Consider the following 21,983-nt stretch of genomic DNA (forward strand, 5'->3'; position numbering starts at 1 on the left):
CTGCCTTGATCAATGTGTCTTAATGTTAGGTTTAATTTCTAACTTATAAATATACCTTTCATGCGTAAAATAATACTCCCTCCGTCCCTGAAATAAGTTCATCTTTTTCCTTTTTGGGACGTCCCCCAAATAAGTTCCTCATTCTTTCTTTCCATTTTTGGACAACTACCCCACCACTAATAATACTTTATTTATTCTTACTTTTCACTTTTTCATCACTCCCAATAATAATTATAACACTTTTTCACTTTTTCACCACTCTCAATACTAATTACTCCCTCCGTCCCCAAAATAAGTTCCTCTTTGGGGACGGCACGAGTTTTAAGGAAAAGTGGTAAAGTATATTGATAGTGGAGAAAAATATGTTATAATTAGTATTGGGAGTGATGAAAATGTGAAAAAGAGTTATAATTAGTATTGGAAATGGTGAAAAAGTGAAAAGTAAGAATAAATAAAGTATTATTAGTGGTGAGGTAGTTGTCCAAAAATGGAAAGAAAGAAAGAAGAACTTATTTGGAGGACGTCCCAAAAAGGAAAAAGAGGAACTTATTTCAGGGACGGATGGAGTATAATACTCCCTCCGTCCGCCAAAATTATGTAAAATTGCTTGGGCACGAGATTTAATAAAATTGGTGATGATTTTGATGTAGTGGAGAAAGGGTCCCACCACTTTATGAGATGTGTGGTTGAGATTGAATTTTGAGTGGGTTTTTTGTAAATAAAGAGTGTTAGTAAGGATAAAATATTAAAGAGGATGGTGGGACCATTGCCATAAAAGGAAAGTGACATAATTTTGGCGGACGCCAAATATAGTAATTTTTACATAATCTTAGCGGACGGAGGGAGTATATTTTTCTCCAATATCAATACACTTTACCATTTTTCCTTAAAACCCGTGCCGTCCTCAAAGAGGAACTTATTTTGGGGACGGAGGGAGTATAAATTATTCATGATTTACTTGTTCAACTAGAAAATTCTCTCACTACAATCTAAATTCAATTATTCTCTCGAATCTCTAAATTATTTTTTCCCGTTTTCTACGAATTTTCTATCGAGATTAAAACTACACTTAGCAACAGGTATTCGACTCAACTTGATTTAGTTATACCCTTAATTCAAATAATGTCACAAAAATATCCAAATTCGCATTTCTATCCTGAAAAATCGGTATTTCACTTATCTAAAAAATGAATTGGGGATCTTGGATGGATAATGTTGTATTCCACCTATCAATCTCCATTTTTATTGCTTGTTCGAGATTGAAAATTTTGTGATGTAACAATATCTAAATTTTGGGTACAAAAATGCAATTTAATTATTAGGACATTTTTGAAAAAAAGATCACAAACGTTGTGACCATATGATATATATTTCCCTCAAAATATATGCATCTTATTCATAAAAGGGAATTCACATACTTATATTTCAAAACTAAAGTATTTTTTAAATGACAGACAATAAACTTTGGTGCAGTTTCAAGTCATTTCTTCAAATAAATAAATTGCCAGACCTCATCCATTAACAGTGGCGATTTTTTTAAGTAACATCTATTAACTCAAATCGATGGCCAAAGTCACGCCTCAAAGACATTTACAATTTAAAAATGCTGCAAAATTTGAAGTCAAGAATCCAACATTTGGTAGAGTTATTTAGAGTCCTTCCCTCAGGGTTCCATTACTCCTTCAAATTCTCGATGCTTCAGTGTGTGGGTCAGAGAATAGAGGCATCCAATACTTCTTACAACAGGTAGGTAAGTGTATACCAATGATGTTGCAGCCTCGAGCTTCCTAGGATGCAACTGAAAACCCCTTTTGACTGCGGGCGAGTATTTTCAAACGCTTCAAGCATATTTGAAGATACTCACATGGATAGAGGTAGCAACAGCCTTCTGTCCCTCTTTCTAGCAAGTGACTGCCGCAGAATTCTCAACCGTATAGGAAGAAGGATGCCAAGGCATAGTATAATGGAGGAAATCCAGTAATGTTTTAGGTAAAGGAAAACATATGATGAAAGTAAGAAGGTAATAAATATAAAGGCCCAAAAAACAGCAAGTGCAACATCACTCCTGCATGAAGAAAAATGCTGTATGATTATAAAAGAATATGAAGGGATATTAGACATGACGCTCAAATAATGACAGAACAAAGAGACAACATCATATTATTTCTTGCATTTATGAATGGAAACTGATAGTTTTGGATGTTTTGGGGTTGTAGTGTATAAAAGTTTTAAAAACTAATGGGGGTCATATTGCATTTGGAGATTAGGGGTTGCCTATTACAGCATTCATTAATTAATGGAGCTGTTGAATTCAAACTAGCAGGAAACTACAACAGTTACTTAAAACCTTTTGGGAAAATCTGTTGTGAAAGAACCAGATCGTAAAGCAGCTTTAGGTATAACAAATGTGGATTAATTGAACAGGTACCAATCACAGCTTGAAAGACAACCTCACAAGTCACAACACAATGTCTAGTTATGAATCTCTAAGTTTGCTAGCTTCTTAAGAGAGAAGAGTGTGAGCTGGAGACAACTCCCATTAAAATATAGGATTGAAATACAAAACCTTTAAAATAAAGATGTTGGAATAATCAGAAGCAGCAAGCACAAGGTAGATTCTTAGGGTACAAAAATTGGGACCAAAAAGCACCAAATGAAATGAAATAAACATGGAGAGTTTTTGGCCCCTGATATCTCATGCAATAACCAAATATGGAGTTCTATTCAAATAATTCAAACACAGGTGTATATTAACTTCACCTGCCATCTACACCTATAATCTGACATATCAGCCCTATACCCCAAAATAGGCTCTAAAAAATCAATTTTCTTCTCTTTACAAATTGACTTAATTTCCAGAGAGTAAATTGTCTAAATGAGAGGAAGATAAGAAACCTAACCTCTTGACATGACATCATCAGAACAGACTGGTGCAACACTAAAGCTAGATGGAGGATATAATATTGTTCATTTCTAACTATTTACTTCAATTAAATTTACATTATAACATCATGTTGAGGTGAACTTTTTCAAATTTCACCTGATGGAAGTCAATTTCAATAGTCAAATTAGATAAGAGTAAAAACTGAAGTATTAAGAAAATAATTTGGGATGTGAAGATGAAAATAATTTACAAAAATTAAGAAAAAGGAACAATGCTAAAAAGCATCATGCATGTTACAATGTTGGGGACCTTCTAAAACCAACTAATATTTCCTTTTTGGCAAGAGATGCTTATTCAATTCTCAATTCCCGTCTATTATATCAAATTAGTACTAGTTAGTAGTTATTAATAGATCTCTTTTCAATAAACATATAGGTAATTAAACTTCACTAACAAGAGAAATGTATAGTATTGGGTAGTACATATGGTTGCTATAAGGAAATAACTTTTTGCATCTTAGGCAATATTATTCCCAAAATTCATGTATATTGCAACATCAAGTGGGAGTAAGATTTCTCCAGAAATGCAACAAAATAAATGTCAATAGAATTTGAAATCTATGAACAAAGACTACAATGAGCTAGCACACCAAAATGAAGTTGTTTTTAAGTACATGCATTCACTAAGAGGTAGACAGTTCTACAGAAATCTACATCCAAGATACAAAGTCATTTCTTTCTGACTCATTTCTTTACTTAGTTTATTTTTATAATGTAAATCAATGTTGAAAATTATGTTTTCTTTCTGTTGTCATAAAATGTAACTTCCGGTTTGCAATTCGCTTACCACTTCTGTATATTGCGACATCAAGTGGGAATAAGGTTTTTCAAGAAGTGCAACGAAATAAATGTCAATAAAATTTGAAGCCTATGGGCTATGAATAGAAAGAGACTACAATGAGGTAGCACACCAAAACGAATTTGTTTTTAAGCACATGCATTCACTAAGAGGTAGATAGTTCTATAGAAATCTACATCCAAGATACAAAGTCTATGACATACTATAACAAGGTCTTTCAAACTCGTTTCTTTACCTAGTTATTGTTTATATTGTAAATCATTATATTGTAAATCATTGTAGAATAATATGTTTTCTTTGTGTCCTCGTAAAATGTAATCTGTTTTGCACTTCGCTTACCACTTCTGACTTGTCAACTATACAATATGTATTATTTTGGAATGGAATTGAAAAAAAAAAAAAAAATAGGATAATAAAGGAATCAATATTCTAAAACACTACCAAAATCACACGCAACCAAAAGTTGCAAAGAAACAGTTTTTTTTGTCCAGAATAGTTCTTCCAATACGGTCTATCACGACCAATTGTTTCAAAAACCAACCCAGATTACAAATAAAACGAAACCTCATCTGCTGGAACAGCCACTTCGTTTCTAGCCTTCTTTGGGTCTTCATCATAACCTCACCAATGATTGGCCTTCTTTATCTTATTTTGATCAAGTTTGGGAAACTCTAAATTTGGATTGCAGCATAATTCAAGAAGGCACCACTTTTTATTAGAATGTAATGATCAGGTAGTTTTGAAGATTCATTCCTATAAATGCTTTGCATAGTTACATAAAAAGCTCATAGGAATAGGAGAATTGTTTCCTGATAAATCACATCCCATTTGCTCCACGGCTTATGATCTGTGATAAGTAAATTATCACGAATTTAATCAAGATTTTGGTCATAGTTTCACTTCCGGAAGATCCCTTTCTATTAGATACTTAGTCAGCGATGATGCAATGGATACAGTGTAGAAGCTTGACCAAATGCTTAAGAAAGATGTTGATCTAGACAAGCTCAATATCAAGGCTTGTCTGACAAACTAATAATAGCAAAGCACCATGTGTTTTCCAATAGGTGATGATTTTCAACATGTTGCCAGTATAATCTCCAAAATGTCAGCTCGTGTACTTATCTACAGGCCAAACTAAATCATAGAAGGTTTTATGCCTGATAGACGCCTATGTAAAGAAGCTAGAATTGATTCTATAGAGAAAATTGTATAATATATTTTTCCTCTTGCTTCTATTCAAGTAATGAGAGTAGTTACAGCCTTACAGGCACCCCTGATAATGTTTTTAACAAGCACATTTTTATTTAGAGTGCATAGATATGCAAAGACAAATTTTCCTAAAAGCATCCTCACCAAATTACATAATTTAGGAAACTTAACCATCGAAACGTTATGCACATTTCTTACATTGTTGCATCGACCACCAAGCAATCAAGCCAGCTGAGCAGAATCTGAACTAAGCTTGAGTGCACTAGTTAATTTACATCTGGGGATAAATTAGATAATGAGCTGGTTAATTTAACTAGCTCCTCTGTTTCTTCTTTTGATAGACAGGTATAACATTTTCCCCCTTTTCCCACACTTAAATTCTGAAGTCTGAACTATAAACTATTTTTAACATTCTACTGAATTATTATCTTGTGGACCATTGATCCACTTTCTCCATCCACTAGGCTAGCTCATGCTGGCTAAGATACTTTTGGTCACACATAAAATAAGGGGAACAGATTACCTATTAATATGAATTAGATACAATAAAGCTATACACTCATCGGGAACATTTTGCCCCATATATATAAATTTATCTTGATTTACAAAATAGCAGCTTCATTCTGGTACATAATTGTAAAGCAATTAGACGAAACACATGAGATGGCACAGCTGTTTATTCCGCGAGAGAGAGAGAGAGAGAGAGAGAGAGAGAGCAATAATTGGAAATAAAGTTAACTGAGTTCCGGGTAAAAAAATAAAAATAACAAACCAGGTTGAAAGAATGGGTTTTGGAGAGAAGACGGCGAGAGGGGGACACTTGTGCTGGGATCGGACCTGGTAATCTCTGAGTTGCTCCACGAGTTTCGATCGAGTTATCATCGAATTGCAGTTGCACCGACTCCTGCTCGCAAACCTCAGAATTTAACTGAACTGGATTGAATCAAAATTGCAGGGAATTCTGTAAATCGAACTTATGATGCCACCTAATAAGTACTTAAGTTTCGATTTCCATCTGGATTTTTGCAGATTCATTCAGCATTGAATCCTGGACAAACATTAGGGTTTTGGGGAAGGAATTGTTTTGGCAGAGACCAGAGAGTAAAGTCTATTGCTAAACATTTGCATAGTAATTATAAAACGAAACCATGTATAGTCACATTAGTCCCATTTGTATGACTAATAGCAAAATTTCCAAAAACTTAATCCAACATGCATCATACTCTAGGTGATCAGGGGTACGCGATAACGAATTTTGATGGTAATAAAATAGAATAACGATGAGAATGGTATGAAATAAACATAGAATTTTGATGGTAATAAAATAGAATAACGATGAGAATGGTATGAAATAAACATAGAATTTTCATAGTTAATATTTATGAAGAATGAATGAAGTAGTGATGAAATTAAATGAAATTATTATTATTATTATTATTATTATTATTATTATTATTATTATTATTATTATTATTATTATTATGTCACAATAAAAAATACTCCCTCCGTCCCGCGAATCTTGAATCAATTCTTTTTGGCACGAGAATTAAGAAAATAGTATTTTATCATACAAGAAAATGACTCAAGATTCGTGGAACGGAGGAAGTAAATTAGAATATTTTATTTTTTGAATTTATGTTATCCCTTATTTTTTATGATAAATTTATCCATAAAAATAAACACATTCCAAGTATTAAGTTGGAAAAAAAATCATATTATAATATATATATATATATATATATATAGAGGGTTCAGGGTTGAAGGTGTAATTTTTTATATAATAATTATCAATAGATGATAAAATCATACTAATTTACAAAGTTATAGGCAATTGAATAATTAGTTCGGAAACCAAGTCATAACATGTTTTTGAGATGAAAAAGACATAGCTAAGCTTTGATCATTTAGTTTGAACTCCTTTGATGGATCTGCAAAGTAACCTTTCCTTGATCTCATTATTTAATTTGTGATTTCGTATAGTTCGTTTCTACCTTCTTCTTCTTCGTCTTGTCTTGTTGTGTCCATTTTTTTGCACTTTAATTTAATTACACAAAGATTCACAATTAGCAAAAAAATTATTATCAGCTCGAATTACTTTAAAGTTCACTTATGTCTTCGTAGTATATCAATTATCAAAGAGGTCAAACTTTAAATTGGGGAAAGGGGACTGGAAATTATAAAATTACTTATGCAGCTATTTTTGAAACAGATGCAGAAGCAAAAAAAAAAATCAAAAATTCCGTTGCCGGGAATCGAACCCGGGTCTCCTGGGTGAAAGCCAGATATCCTAACCGCTGGACGACAACGGATTACTGGTAATTTAATCCAACTAAAACTAATTAGCTTAGTAAATTCATTAAACTGTCAAAAATTACCTACCCTATCAAAAGAGCTAATTATAAAAAATACTCACAAACAAATAATACACACAAAAATAAGAACATATAAGGAATACTCATTTTAACTCAAAGGAGACAAAAGTGTCATTATTATTTTTACTAAATTCTTTTTTTTTTAATTATTTCTAATTCTCTTTAACAATTACCACAAATCTGTAGGAAAAACAAATTTACTCCATGGAAGAGAAACCCTAACCCTCCATCACTCGTGGACCCTACCACTACCGCTACCCCGTACACCGCCCACCACCGTATGTGTCTTCTTCGTTATCGCTGGAGAAACCCTAACTCCCACCACCGCCGCCACATCTGTGCCACCCTTCATTGTCGCTGGAGAGAGTTGTCGTCATTCGCCACCAAGGTAAAGCAACATTTGTCGCCGATTTTCTTTGAGATCCAAGGAGGAGAGGTCATTGCTCGCCAATTTAAGGTTTGCTTTTGTGTGTAATTACATGTTAAATTCTAGTTAGTAATTAGATGTTAATATTCTAATTATTAGTTTGTTAAACTATGTGAATTTCTCGTACGTACAGTTGTCGTAATATCGTTTGAGGGCAACGTGGAAAGTTTTTCGATTTGGATGGTGAAGAAGTAAATGAACATGTAATTCATGTTTTTGTATGCATGCACGCACGCACAATAGCATACTATTTTGAGTGAGCGTGCATTTGTGCATTGTCAGTACAAAATAGTATGCACGCTTGCACGATTTGCATGTAGGAGACATTGTCTAATTGTATTCAATTTGCATCATCTTTGTGATATTTTTTCTATGGTTATGTGATATTTTTTTTCTTTGTAGTTCTTCTTGAATAATGGTTGTAAGTCCATGTGCTTTTACATATAGTTTGTCACTATGTGGACACATCTCGGGAAGACCTCTTTTTACCCCGAGCGATAGTGCGATGCTTTGTAGTTTCCTTTGCAATACTTGAAAACTTTTCTCATACGAAGCAGACTCTCTTTATCACGAGTGACAATGTGAGTGCTTCGTAGTTTCCTTTTGCAGAGTTCGAAAACTTTCCTTACGGGAAGCGAATGTTTTTAGTAAGGATTCATGGTGAAGATTCTCGTGCATTATACGGCGTGTGGACCAGCTTAGCAAGATCTTCTTTCAGTACCTGTTTCCTTCAAGGAAATATTCACCATGTGTTGCATATATGGTAACATAGCTAGGGTTCTTCTGTTATATATAGGGTTGAGATCTATGGAGAATTAAATATATTTCATTCTGAATATATCAGTAACTTTACCGAATAAATCACATGACCGCATGAATAGACATTTAATAAATAAACACACACATTTATCCGTTCAGTAATTATTACGTATTCAGTAAATTTATTGACTTATTCAGACCGCTTTTCTTATTCTCTCTTTCTCTCAATATTTAGCATATATATATATATATATATATATATATATATATATATGTTATTGAAGACTCACGATTTGCACTAACATCATTGGTGAAGATGATGCAATGAGTGAGAGGCACCAACATAAGAGCATCAGCAATGGGGGGTTCGTTGCTAGGCTCGAGCCCCCATTTTCCGAGCCCACCTATTGCCGCACCAAGGGCGCACGCACCCACCCGCACCGGGCTTAGACGGTGGATGGATTGGGCACATGCAATGCACTGTCCAATCAGAATATTTCGGGCGATTTAAAAAAAATTGGAAAATTCAAAATTTGCATCCGTTGCCTTTCTTATCGTTTTTTTGCCCGTTTTTTTCCGACCGTTTGGCCATTTTCTATTATTATTATTATTATTATTATTTTTATTTTTTTTACTTTCTTCTTTCTATAAATTGCTCTATCTCATTCATTATTCTCCAATCTTTTTTTTCTTTTTTATGTTTTTTTTTTATTTTTATTTTAAGTAATTTAGGACTTTATTTAATTGTATTGCAATTTTAATTTTCAATAGGGTTAATTTTTAAATTTAATTAAATTTGAGTTGTTAAATTTAATGTTAATTTTAATTAAAAACAACAATAAAATTAAAAAAAATGAAAATATAAATTAGAAAGCCAAGGGGTGGGCTCTTAAATGGCGGGGACTACATTTAAGAGCCCACTTTGGCTCTCCATTGTGGATGCTGTAAGGGGTTAAGGACTAGGCAGCGATAACGGGGTGAGGGATAGTATGTTTTACCCTTGGAAGATGAATTGATTGGATGAGAGGGGAAAAGGAGATTGGGGAAGACGATGGAGGAGCACAGAGGGTAGTGTGGAAGATGGGGAGTGAAGTTTCTTTTTTCTTATTTTGTTCCTGAATGAGAGGGGAAGATTGGAGTGCAGAAATGACGGGTATTTTTATTTTGTAATTTTTATTCATTAAGAATAAAAATATTTTTTCAAAGAAAAGGTGAATAATTTTTGTGATGAGTACAATTTGTTTTGCTATATGAAGTTGAGTATGTTTTAGTATTAACCCTGCTCTTTCCAATGCCAATAATAAAAAAGAACAAACCGCATGTGATCTCAAATCAGCAAATTAAGTATCATGATTTTGTATGGAGCTATAATCCAAGAATATTAGAATCATGGTTTGCAAAAAGTTGACTGATAGCTAGTCCCGTTGGAGAGGGCAATGAGTAAGAAGGCGAAGCAAGAGTCAGAAAGAAAGATGCATAAGATGAGCAGAAGCCGTGGACGCAAAACCAAAATAAACAATAATTTTAACTTTTGCATTTGTCATCACCATTCACCTCCCTATATAACACCTCAGCACCAACGCAACAAACAAGCATGGCTTCATTCTTCCCCCTTGCATGCTTCTTCGTCTCCATCTGCCTCATACTTTCTCAATCCAACGCCGGCAAGATCGCCATCTACTGGGGCCAAAACGGCAACGAAGGCACGCTGGCCGCCACCTGCGCCACCGCCGACTACGACTTCGTAATCATAGCCTTCCTCCCTACCTTTGGCAATGGCCAGACCCCCATCATCAACCTCGCCGGCCACTGCGACCCATACTCAAACGCCTGCACTAACCTCACCTCCGACATCAACTCCTGCCAATCCAAGGGCATCAAAGTCATCCTCTCCATCGGCGGCGGCGCCGGGAGCTACTACCTCAACTCAACCGATGACGCCAAACAAGTCGCCACCTATCTCTGGAACAACTTCCTCGGCGGCCAGTCGTCGTCCCGCCCCCTAGGCGACGCTGTTTTAGACGGCGTTGACTTCGACATCGAGGGAGGGACCAACCTCTACTGGGACGACCTAGCGCGGTATCTTTCTAATTACGGAAAGCGCGGCGGCGGCAGGAAGGTTTATCTGAGCGCGGCGCCGCAGTGCCCGTTCCCCGATTACTATATCGGGAAGGCTCTGCAGACGGGGCTGTTCGACTACGTGTGGGTGCAGTTCTACAACAACCCTCCTTGCCAGTATTCTTCGGGCATGGACAGCCTTGAGAAGGCGTGGAAGCAGTGGAACTCGGTTCCCGCGGGGGAGATTCTGCTGGGATTGCCGGCGTCGGCGGAGGCGGCGGGAACTGGATTTGTTCCGGCGGGAACACTTACTTCCACAGTGCTTCCTGCGATTAAGGGCTCTGCCAAATATGGAGGTGTGATGCTGTGGTCCAAGTACTATGACAATGGTTATAGTTCTGCTATCAAGAATGCCGTTTGATTAATTTTATCACTTTATGTACGCGTGTGTCATCATCATATGTTTCTTTTCTGATTTTACGGATATAATATGTGTAAATATCACTCTAAATACATTATATAACAAAACTATCACGATCTTCGATTTCCAACGAGAAAGAAGTGAGCTGAAACGTCGGGCGCCTGAAAATGATGTGGATCACCTTCAATCCATGTTCCACGTCACCTTTTTATTACCGAAAAACCCAAGGTCAAAGACATTTTTTGCTACAATTCAAATTTAAAGTGTAATTTACCCATGATAATCATAGAAAATGGGTAAATATCACTTTTTGGCACATCGTTTAAGCGTTTTCTCAAATATATCCCACCCTAAGCATATTTACAAAATAATACACATCGTTTCATTTTTTTCTTATTTGTGGCCCGCAAAAATTTTCCGGCTACCAGTAAATGACGTGTTACGGCCAAGTGCCATGTAGCCATTACACGTCAGCATTTAAAAAAAAAAGAAAAAAAGAAAAGAACAAAACCAGAGCAGCATCGCCGCGCGAGACCTCGTTGAGCATCGTTTCCAGGGCTGAGCTACGCAAGGCAGAGCAGCGCAGGCAGAGTTGCGCAGAGAGTACAGAGCAGGGCTGCACAACACTTCGGGGCAGAGCTGTGCCGGGCAGCGCAGGCAGAGCTGCACGCTGGCCAGAGCTAACGATGCGGGGCTGCTTAGCTCTTCAAGGGCATGGCAGCGCGGAGAAAGGTGCAGGGCTGCGCAGGGCTGGCATGCGCAGAGCTGCATTTCCGAGCCAGGGCTGCGCAGAGCAGAACTACGGGCCAGAGCTGAGGAGGCCTTCCAGTGCAGGGCTGCAGCTTCCAGGCCAGGGCAGCGCTGGGGCAGGGAAGTGCTTAGCATTGGGGACGGGACTGCGCTGCGAGAACCCAAAGCAACGCCGGAAAGCACTCGATGGTTGGGGTAGGAGAAATCTGCAGTGGAAGGAGCAGTCGAGGTTAGGGTTCAATTATTTTGAACATCACTCCCGTTTGAATCTTTTATTTTGAGGAAAGGGGTTTGAATCTTTTGTTTTTAGAAGCAAGGCACGCTTCTTTAACTTATGATGTGTATTTTCTTTTCTTTTTTTCTTTTTTTTAAGTGCTGACGTGTAATAGCTACATGGCACTTGATCGGAACACGTCATTTACCGATAATCGGAAAATTTTTGCGGGCCACAAATAAGAAAAAAATGAAACGATGGGTATTGTTTTGTAAATATGCTTAGGGTGTGATATATTTGATAAAAGCATCCAAACGATAGACCAAAAAGTGATATTTACCCCATAGAAAAGTGCAGATCATTACGAATTACAAATGTAATTTCCAGTAAATAAATCATGTTCACGTAATAACAAAGCACAATTAATAAGCAACAACTGTTACAACATGGAATTCCAAGAGAATTCACGTCAAAAGAAATTAGCTTACATCATTCCAAAGCCATATAATGGGATTCCAGTTTAAACAGACCCTTCTTTAATAAAAACAATCAAATAGAGAATGCGTTCCTCTCCATATAATGACAAAAATGAGAGGAAACCAAATAGGGGCAAAGAAGCAGGGTCTGTAGATCCTCCAAAATGAGTGATTGATTAGTTAGCTGTTGAGAGTGGAGAGCACTCCTCCAGTTGCGGTAGGGAGTATCACTTCCCAACCAGGTCCTTTAAGAGGATAACTGCTTCGTTTTACATCACCCTCCTCGTCTCCCTCCGCTGGACCAGCGATCAGATCACTACGGTCCAGAACTTTCTCCAGATCTTCGTCACTGATGTCAGTCTGAATCCATCGATCCTCTTCATCTTCAACATCACGAAGAAGGTCCAGCAATTCCTCTTCCTACAATAAATCAACAGACAAATTATTAACCCCCCATTATCTATGCTATGCTCCACGAACAAAAAGATCACTGCATATACTGTAATAAGATAATCAACTCGCAGCAACCTTAATGGTATCTAACCCATCCTTAGATCTTTCCTGTTTAAATTGTCCTTTCCCAATCACCACATGCTCAAGCCTCAATTTGCTAAAAGCTCTTTTAAGAATCCGACCCTGAAAGTATGTAGAAAATAGAAAAAGGGTAAATGGCCAAGGTGGTGGGGGTATTTGGATGTGCTAGAGTGAGTATTATCGTTGAGGCACCTCAACAGATTGCGCAGTAGCTAGCCTGTAAACATGAACAGGTTTTGTTTGACCAATTCTATGACATCGATCCATGGCCTGTAAATCCGCCTGTGGATTCTGCAATGCATTTGGAACTCAATCAATCCTCAGAAAGAAATTGTATGGAACCGCATCAGGTCAGGCATGAGTGCATGAATGGGAGATGAAAACTAGAGTTGAAGATGATACCCAATCACTATCGTATAAGATGCAGGTGTCAGCTGCTGTAAGATTAATACCCAACCCACCAGCTCGAGTACTGAGGAGAAAGATTCTACAGTTGCTATCCACGTCATTGAATTCCTGAATCTGTTTGTTATTTCACCATAAAATCAAAGGCAAGTTAATTACAAACTGTCACTAAATGACCAACTAAAACTGAAAACATGAGCTTTGACGATGTTCTTTTAGCTTGAACACATAGACCACAAGGTGCTATATCTTGATTCTATCTCCAACATCACCAATTATTAAAATCTTCAATTGGTACTCTTCTGTCTCCAACATCACAAGAAATACAGCAACAACCTTTATTTGATACTCTTCTGTATTCCATGCTTGTCTAAATTGATCGACACATAGAGAGATAAAAACATAACCATTTAAGCCATCAACCACCATCCTGTTTTGGTATGTTGCACTTGTAGACGGTTAAATAAAATGGAAGCAAGCAGCAGCAAAATGTAGTACATATGAAACATAAAAACTATACTGATAAAGGACAACTGACAGCAATTGTATATGAAACCAAAGCAAACAAGAAAAAGATGGAACACCACAAAATATCTGTTTTAATTTTATTCATCACCTGAGTAACAACAAGACAAACATAAAGGAAAATAAAAGCTGTCAAAATAGCTATACCTGCCGTCTTCGTTCTGCTAATTTAACATTGCCATCAATCCTGCAGACTTCAAATCCCCTTTCACTAAAATAGTAATCCATTATGTCTAAGATCTTGGTCCACTGTGAGAATATCAAGACCTAAAAGCACAAAATAATTTAAATGAAAAAACAAGTAGATAATAAGACACATCTTCACGCTAGTCATACAAAGAACAAGCGCTAGCATACTTTGTGCTTGCGAGCAAAGAGCTTTGCCAATAGTCTATCCAACAATTGGAACTTGCCACACTGCTCCACAATCTGTTCCACAGGAGGGTAAAAATCTGCCAAGCAGGACATTGAAAGGTGAGGAGCATTTAAAGATGATATGATAAAAGAAGTTTTAGGTGGCAGATAACATACAGGAACCATCAAATGCAGACTCCAAAAGGTCAGGGTGGTTGCAGTTCTTCCTTAGTTGAATCATCAGATTGTTTAGCTTTCCTTTAAAACGAGCTGCAAAAGCTAACAAAGTCAGGCATCCAGATTGCTATCACTTTGACAGAAACTATCCATAGATTCAAAAAATTTAGCAAGTAAAATGGTGCAAGAATAGGATCCACATAGCAAAGTATCTAAGTAGTTATTACCAACAACTGCTTTCTCTAACAGGTGACCCTCCAATGTTTTGTTAACAAGATGATCCTGGAAATTCTTCTGATACTCGGTCAATGTTGCATACAGGAGAATTTCTTTCTTCCGAGGGAGCATTTGCTCCACATCAGACTTCATTCTGCGTAGCAGAAATGGACGCAAAATAGCATGGAGTTTGGCCACTACCTGCAGAATTATGAAGTGTCGATCTAAAAAATAAGCACTAAATAGGCAATCGTCTGAGGTAGCACATTACATCACTTAAAGCACACCTGAGCCCTTCTTTTCTCTTCCATCTCTTCCTTGAGAGCTTCACTAGTGCACCTCCCCGAGAAGTCGAACCTGAGATTCAACATAACAAATAAGACAGAAGGGAAGAAAAGGACTTTAATCATTAATCGAAAGTCATTCTTCACTAGTTATAACGGTCATAAAATAAAATACCACTGCTTTATAAATACCAGAAGAATGGCTACCATGTAAGGATTATCTAAGAAAGAAACAACTGCAAAGGTTCAAAGAAAAGAATTCCACTAAATGCATAAGAATAATCCAAACTGAAAAACTGTTCCTAGACGGAAACTAAAGTAAATCCACAAAAGAGTAATAATAAGACAATAGTAGCACAATCAGCATTCAACATCTTGCTCAAGCATCACATTTTGCCAGAAGTAATGTAGTTTGTCAAAACACAACATATAAATCTTGAATATAAAATAACATGACCACTTTATATTTGACAATAGGATACAATATAGATAGACTACAAGCTGCAATTCTAACCACTCAAAGATGGGGTCAATAGTTAAAACACTTCATGGAAAAGATATTCAAGTATTATATTAATCAATAACTATTAGCCAACTAGAAGTTACTTACCATGATTCAAACTCCTCATGGGATGAAAATATATCAGGAAGAATGAAATTCAACAGTGACCAGAGCTCAGCCAAGTTGTTTTGCAGTGGTGTGCCGGTCAAAAGAAGCTTATTCTCAACAGGTAAGAATTTCAATTCCTTCAGTAATTTACACTTTGAGTTCTTCAACCTGTGTCCCTACAAGAATCAATATATCTTAGACATCAATATTCTAAAACCTCATAAACTCACCCAAATTCAAAAAAAAAAAAAAAGGAATCACAAAATTGATATATACCTCATCAACAATAATGTATTTCCAGCTGTAATGTCTCAGTACTCGTCTTGCATCAAACATTGCAATTTCATAAGAAGTAATGACAATAGGGAACTTGGGACCTATAGTTCTAGGCATATGCTTCCTTGCAATTTCATCTCTCTCTTTCTTATCGCCATGGTAAATTATTGCAGCCACTGAGGGTACAAACCTAACAGATTCAAACAGTCACTGTATAATACTCCCTCCGTCTCTCAAAAAATGAACATTTATAAGTGGCAGGGATTTTAAGAAATGTTAGATAAAAGTGTATTGTGAGTGGAAAATGGATCTCACTTTATGAAAAGTAGAGATGAAAAGTAAAGGGATTGTGGTGGGGTAGTGTACCAAAATAGAAATGTTTATGTTTTTGTGAGACGGAAGGAGTACATTTATATCATGTGGAAAAATAAGAATCTTCAATCATTATGTAGAAGGAATAACCATATACCTCTCGATCTCATTCATCCAATTTGATAGAGTGGAGAGAGGAGCAATAACTAAGTACGGCCCATGCAATCCATTTCCTTTAAGGTGAGCAAGAAAAGCAATACTTTGAATTGTTTTGCCAAGCCCCATTTGATCTGCGAGGATCCCATTCAGTCCATTTTGCCACAATGAGATCATCCATTTTACACCTTTAAGTTGATAAGTTTTCAACTTTCCACCAGTCAACAGAGGTACCAATTCTTCCTGCTCTTTCTCAGCTTTCTCTACATCTGTAAGGGTTGAATCTTCAGCAGAAGAGCCATCTTTACCTCTCGTAAGCATAGCTGCAACAGCTCTCTTTGCTTTCCTCTACAAAATTAGAGGAGTTGTTTTGCATTATGATGTGGCTTGTAAGTGACAAGATCAGAGTGATAACCAGTCAAAATTCCATTCAAAGAAAATAGGATAATTTTAAATAAAAAATAAAACCGAAGAAATCCAGCTGAGGTAGGAAAAGCTATTACATTATTATAATTTGCAGTGGCCTTTCTTTTGGAACCACGGCCTCTCATTCCTTTGACGATTTTCCCATCATCCTCCAAACCATTCTAACATATCGGAATACAAATTATGTTAGCGGAAATATCTTCACAAATCAAAAAAATTATTCAGCATGAAAATGAAACCTTTGTAATATCATCCATTTTCTCCAGTAGAAACTCAGAGTAAAGTTGGGTCTGAGTTAAAAGCTCATCCAATTTTGTGAACTGGGTGTCATTCAAGTGAGGTCCTTCAATAGGCTTCTCATCTTCCAGCCGCTCTTCCTGCAGCTTTTCTTCCTCCTCCTCCATGGTTATTGAAACAAGTGAATGAACTCCTTCCTTAATATCGTCAACCTCAACATCAACACTTGCATTCTCCTTGACATCCTTTAACTCAAAATAAGATGAATCAGAGTCTGAGTCAATCAGAACGTAGCAAGTAAAGGAATAAATTACCCCATATAGACAAACCAGTCCTACTATAAAGCTAGTAAAAGAATTAACAGCAGAATAGTTGCAAAAACTCAATTTCATTACAAAACTCTAAGATCAAAACAGGCTAACTTGGCACAAAAAGGGAAAATACAAGAAGATTACGTAAGGACAAGTGGACAGTATACCCATTTCACCAAAAAAAAAAAAAAGATGCCAAAGTGTGAATTCAAATACCTCATCTTCAAGAACAGAGGTCGGAGAATCTGCCACAGGCTCGCTCTTCACTTCGTGCTCGGCCGTCATTTCTCTCTACCCTCAGCCATATAAATGAGAAAATCAAATAAGAAAGTGTAGAAATCATAAGGAAAAAAGAAAACCCTTTTGACTTCATTTTGCACAACATTTTCAAAAAAAAAAATACTTCACAAACAAAACCCCCAAAAAGATATTAAGAACCCTACACAATCAATGGAACTACTTACTCAATATACGAAAATGAACTGCAAGTCAATTTGTAAGCTATCTTCTATCTGTCTCTCTCTCTTCTATCTCTCTCTATCTCTCTGAAAGAGGGAAGAGACCAGAAAGAATGGAGAGAAGCAAAAAGAAACAGAGAATTTAGATTCAAAAAAAGGTGTGCACAGTTATTTATTTCAAGGTAATGGCGATTATGTCTGCAGAGGAGGAGGCGATGGGCGGGAAATGACCTAATTGAAAATTGCCCTCATAGATTCCACTTTATTTCAGGAAAGCCACACCTTTGCAACTCTACCCGGAAGCTCATGAGTCGGATCCGACCCGACACCTCGCTCCATTTCAAACATAAACCATTCATAAATTATTGGTATTTTATTTGGGTTATTGGCGATTAAATACACCAACTTTGAGGGTAGTTTGGTTTTACACATGAATTTTGAAAAGTGTAAAAAAATACATGAATTTTAATGTTGTAGTATTTTTATCACAAATTCAAATATTAGATATTCAAACTCTATAAAAATCTTATGATTTATAGATTTAGAGATGTCTTATACGATATCTTTAGAGATGTTCTATACATGTCATTTTTTAAAACGTCCGATGGATACACATCAATATTTCGGCTTGCCACGTCATCTTTAATTTGAGCAAAAATTGAAATTGTGACATCATATAAGACATATCTAAAAAGATATCATATAAGACATCTTTAAACTCGTAAATCGTAAGATTTTTATGGAGTTCGAATATCTAATATTTGAATTGAGATAAAATTGCTACAACATTAAAGTTCATGTATTTTTTAGACCTTTTAAAGTTCATGTGCAAAATCAAACTACCCCAAAATTGGTGTATTTAGGTGCTAATAATCCATTTTATTTTAATTTTCTCATATGCGATACACGAATATGATAGTTTAAAATTTAATAATTTTGAGTAATTTTCTATACGAAGATGTGATTGTACAATTAAGACAAACAAATGTAAAAATTCAAAAATATAAAATAATGAATTCTTTTTGTATGTAACGTGAATTAATTATCAATTAAATTCTATAATGACGGTTTTTAGTGGAGGGCTTTCTCATGTGAGGACATGTGTAGACGACGCCAAGTTAGAGTTAATAAATCGTAACTAAAATTGATAAATCATAGAACTAATTAATTGAGTTTGGTCTCCCAATATATTCTTTTCATTGTATAAATAATAAAATTACATCAAATAGAAATTTTAGGGAATAAATTACATTGTATATTTATTTTTCAAACCAACTGAGATAAAAAAGCGTATAAAAATCTTTCATACATAAAAATAACATTAAGTTATAGTTGAATATGCATGTACTAAATAGTTAAATACAATAATATGTGATGACCGTTGACCGAATTTGTTTGAAATAAGTCATAACTCAATCATTGATTTTTTTTTCAACTTTACATATTATGTTACTACAAACTTACGTATATACCAAAATATTACATTAATAATTGAGGATGCAAATTTTGAATATGTAATAAATTTTATTACACTAAATTTTAATAATTTGTGCAAATAAATAAATAAAACAAATGGAAATAAAGGATATAAATCAAAAGAAAAAAAAATATTTTTTTTAGAAAGAAGTTATACTCATATATTAAGAAATATCGGCAGCAACAATGTCCCTCAGCCACGTAGGGAAATTACATGACCAAACACTTACAATATGAAATTCTACCAGCAAAAAGAGCGAGCGAATGAGCATCCTCATTCACCTCGCGATACACATGTTTAATGGCAATCAACAGATTTTGTCGCGCTATATGAAATATATCTTGAATATCTTTCGGTAAGCCACGAGTTTCCTCATCCTCGTCCATCGTCGCTCTAGCAGCAAGAACAAAGTCAGTGTATACCTTCACCAGAGCAATCTCTTTAAAGAAAAAATATATATATTAAAAGAAAGAAACCGATTGAATAAGATAGAAAAGATGTATTTTTAATTAGGGCAAATTGCATGAAAATACCTCACTTTATACCAAAATTTGGTTTTTTGACAATCTTTTCAATTGTAGCAAAAATTTGAACTACCTTTCAATTTGTTGCAATTGACTTCCGGAGTAATTTTTCGGCCAACTTAATGCTGATGTGGATTCCCGTAAAGTTGATGTGGCATGCCTCGCCGGACGACAAATTGCATGAAAATATCCCACTTTATACCAAAATCTGATTTTTTGACAATCTTTTTAATTGTAGCAAAAATTTGAACTACCTTTCAATTTGTTGCAATTGACTTCTAGAGTAATTTTCCGGCCAATTTAATCAAACGACAACGTCTCTAATTACCTTAAGCGATGTCGTTTTCCACGATTTTAAGCAAATTACAATTTCTAGTTTTATATATTTGTCGATTAGGGCTTCAAATGTCCTCATTTCTTCTCCCAAATTTTCTCATCTCAGTTGAAATTCTTGTTCCATAAATTCTCATTTGCAGCAAAAATCTTTGAACTGGTGGATTTCTTCTCAAACGGGACGACTGAGCTCATACAATTTCCCTTTACCTCCAAAATTCTGCAGATGCGAAGAACCAGAGCCGTGCATCTTGCAAGCTTCAAATAGTGTGACTAATCCGGAGAGGCGCTACTTTTATTTAATTCATATGTTTTTTTTTTCTTTAGAAAATTTATGGAACAAGAATTTCAACTGAGATGAGAAAATTTGGGACAAGAAATGAGGACATTTGAAGCCCTAATCAACAAATATATAAAACTAGAAATTGTAATTTGCTTAAAATCGTGGAAAACGACATCGTTTAAGGTAATTAGAGACGTTGTCGTTTGATTAGCCGGCGAGGCATGCCACATCAACTTTACAGGAATCCACATCAGCATTAAGTTGGCCGAAAAATTACTCTGAAAGTCAATTGCAACAAATTGAAAGGTAGTTCAAATTTTTGCTACAATTGAAAAGATTGTCAAAAAACCAGATATTGGTATAAAGTGGGGTATTTTCATGCAATTTGTCGTTTGATTTGCCGGCGAGGCGTGCCACATCAACTTTACGGGAATCCACATCAGCATTAAGTTGGCCGAAAAATTACTCTGAAAGTCAATTGTAACAAATTGAAAGGTAGTTCAAATTTTTGCTACAATTGAAAAGATTGTCAAAAAACCAGATTTTGGTATAAAGTGGGGTATTTTCATGCAATTTGCCGTTTGATTTGCCGGCGAGGCGTGCCACATCAACTTTACGGGAATCCACATCAGCATTAAGTTGGTCGGAAAATTACCCCGGAAGTCAATTGCAACAAATTGAAAGGTAGTTCAAATTTTTGCTACAATTGAAAAGATTGTCAAAAAACCAGATTTTGGAAAGTGGGGTATTTTCATATAATTGGAAATTACATGACCAAACACTTAGAATATGAAATTCTACCAGCAAAAAGAGCGAGCGAATGAGCATCCTCATTCACCTCGCGATACACATGTTTAATGGCAATCAACAGATTTTGTCGCGCTATATGAAATATATCTTGAATATCTTTCGGTAAGCCACGAGTTTCCTCATCCTCGTCCATCGTCGCTCTAGCAGCAAGAACAAAGTCAGTGTATACCTTCACCAGAGCAATCTCTTTAAAGAAAAAATATATATATTAAAAGAAAGAAACCGATTGAATAAGATAGAAAAGATGTATTTTTAATTATATAAAAAGATAGGATGGATAAAAAAATTTAAACTTCAAATTTCTATAATTTTCTCATTTTAAGATAAAAGAAAATTACTGCAATAAATGAATGAAGTTTTGGCGATTTTTTTTTTTTTTTGTATAGTTCTCCTTATATATATATAAAGAGAGAGAGAGAAAGGTTAAACAGAGAATGCTAAATATTTAGAGAATAGAGAACTCGTGAAACAAAAACTAACAGATGTATAAATTTGATGAACAAATCAATGTACCGCATGAACAACAATTTGCCTCAGGTTCGAATCCTGCTGGTGGCGAGTTTTTCTCTTTTTTTACCAAATACGTCTGTTCGTTAGTTATATTGATCTGTTCGTAAAATGTATAGATTTGTTCAAAATGAAATATATAATAATTCTCTGTTTAACTTGACCATATATAAATATAAATATATATATATATATATATATATCTTTAATTTTTATTTTATATACTAAACAAATATTTTTAAAAAGGGTTAATAGCCCAAAAATACACGAACTATCATCAAATTTGCAAATTGCACATGACCTTCAAAAATAGCCTTAGAATACACCACCTTTTAATTTT

General features: G+C 35.5%; 2 protein-coding genes, 1 long non-coding RNA gene and 1 other non-coding gene across 5 annotated transcripts; 1 reads left to right on the plus strand and 3 right to left on the minus strand.

The window, feature by feature from the left end:
* Nucleotides 1-1,463: 1,463 nt before the first annotated feature.
* Nucleotides 1,464-6,249, minus strand: LOC131023896 (uncharacterized). The gene is made up of 2 exons (XR_009101558.1): nt 5,724-6,249; nt 1,464-2,065 (listed from the first exon to the last, which is right to left on the minus strand). It is a non-coding gene; the product is annotated as an uncharacterized LOC131023896 (long non-coding RNA).
* A 939-nt stretch (nt 6,250-7,188) lies between these two features.
* TRNAE-UUC (transfer RNA glutamic acid (anticodon UUC)) lies at nt 7,189-7,260 on the minus strand. The gene has a single exon. It is a non-coding gene; the product is annotated as a tRNA-Glu (tRNA).
* Nucleotides 7,261-9,972: 2,712 nt separating this feature from the next.
* LOC131023897 (acidic endochitinase-like) lies at nt 9,973-11,140 on the plus strand. Its single transcript, XM_057953541.1, has one exon. It carries the CDS (start codon nt 10,104-10,106, stop codon nt 10,986-10,988), a length of 885 nt encoding a protein of 294 aa, XP_057809524.1. The 5' UTR covers nt 9,973-10,103; the 3' UTR covers nt 10,989-11,140.
* Nucleotides 11,141-12,320: 1,180 nt separating this feature from the next.
* On the minus strand, nt 12,321-17,937 carry LOC131023898 (ATP-dependent DNA helicase DDM1). Of its 2 annotated transcripts, none has more exons than XM_057953542.1 (16): nt 17,716-17,937; nt 17,468-17,542; nt 16,943-17,185; nt 16,781-16,864; nt 16,279-16,625; nt 15,810-15,999; nt 15,534-15,709; nt 14,927-14,996; nt 14,651-14,840; nt 14,424-14,516; nt 14,250-14,344; nt 14,040-14,159; nt 13,365-13,484; nt 13,155-13,253; nt 12,957-13,064; nt 12,321-12,848 (listed from the first exon to the last, which is right to left on the minus strand). In XM_057953542.1, the coding sequence occupies exons 2-16, from the start codon at nt 17,534-17,536 to the stop codon at nt 12,609-12,611; spliced, it is 2,244 nt and encodes a 747-aa protein (XP_057809525.1). In that variant the 5' UTR covers nt 17,537-17,542; nt 17,716-17,937; the 3' UTR covers nt 12,321-12,608. The 2 variants fall into 2 exon arrangements, with proteins under 2 accessions (XP_057809525.1, XP_057809526.1); XM_057953543.1 differs by having other exon boundaries at nt 17,468-17,547; nt 17,716-17,909.
* Nucleotides 17,938-21,983: the final 4,046 nt, after the last annotated feature.

The sequence above is a fragment of the Salvia miltiorrhiza genome, chromosome 4 (assembly GCF_028751815.1).
Source record: "Salvia miltiorrhiza cultivar Shanhuang (shh) chromosome 4, IMPLAD_Smil_shh, whole genome shotgun sequence".
NCBI lineage: Eukaryota > Viridiplantae > Streptophyta > Magnoliopsida > Lamiales > Lamiaceae > Salvia > Salvia miltiorrhiza.

What these genes read in the sequence shown, in the direction of transcription:
- LOC131023897 (XM_057953541.1), top strand. Translation starts at nt 10,104, where the DNA reads ATGGCTTCATTCTTCCCCCTTGCATGCTTCTTCGTCTCCATCTGCCTC.
- LOC131023898 (XM_057953542.1), bottom strand. Translation starts at nt 17,536, where the DNA reads ATGACGGCCGAGCACGAAGTGAAGAGCGAGCCTGTGGCAGATTCTCCG. An exon ending in AAGAGAAAAGAAGGGCTCAG is followed by an intron (nt 14,841 to 14,926) that starts GTGTGCTTTAAG and finishes ATAATTCTGCAG; the next exon opens with GTAGTGGCCAAACTCCATGC. An exon ending in TAGCAGAACGAAGACGGCAG is followed by an intron (nt 13,485 to 14,039) that starts GTATAGCTATTT and finishes AATAACAAACAG; the next exon opens with ATTCAGGAATTCAATGACGT.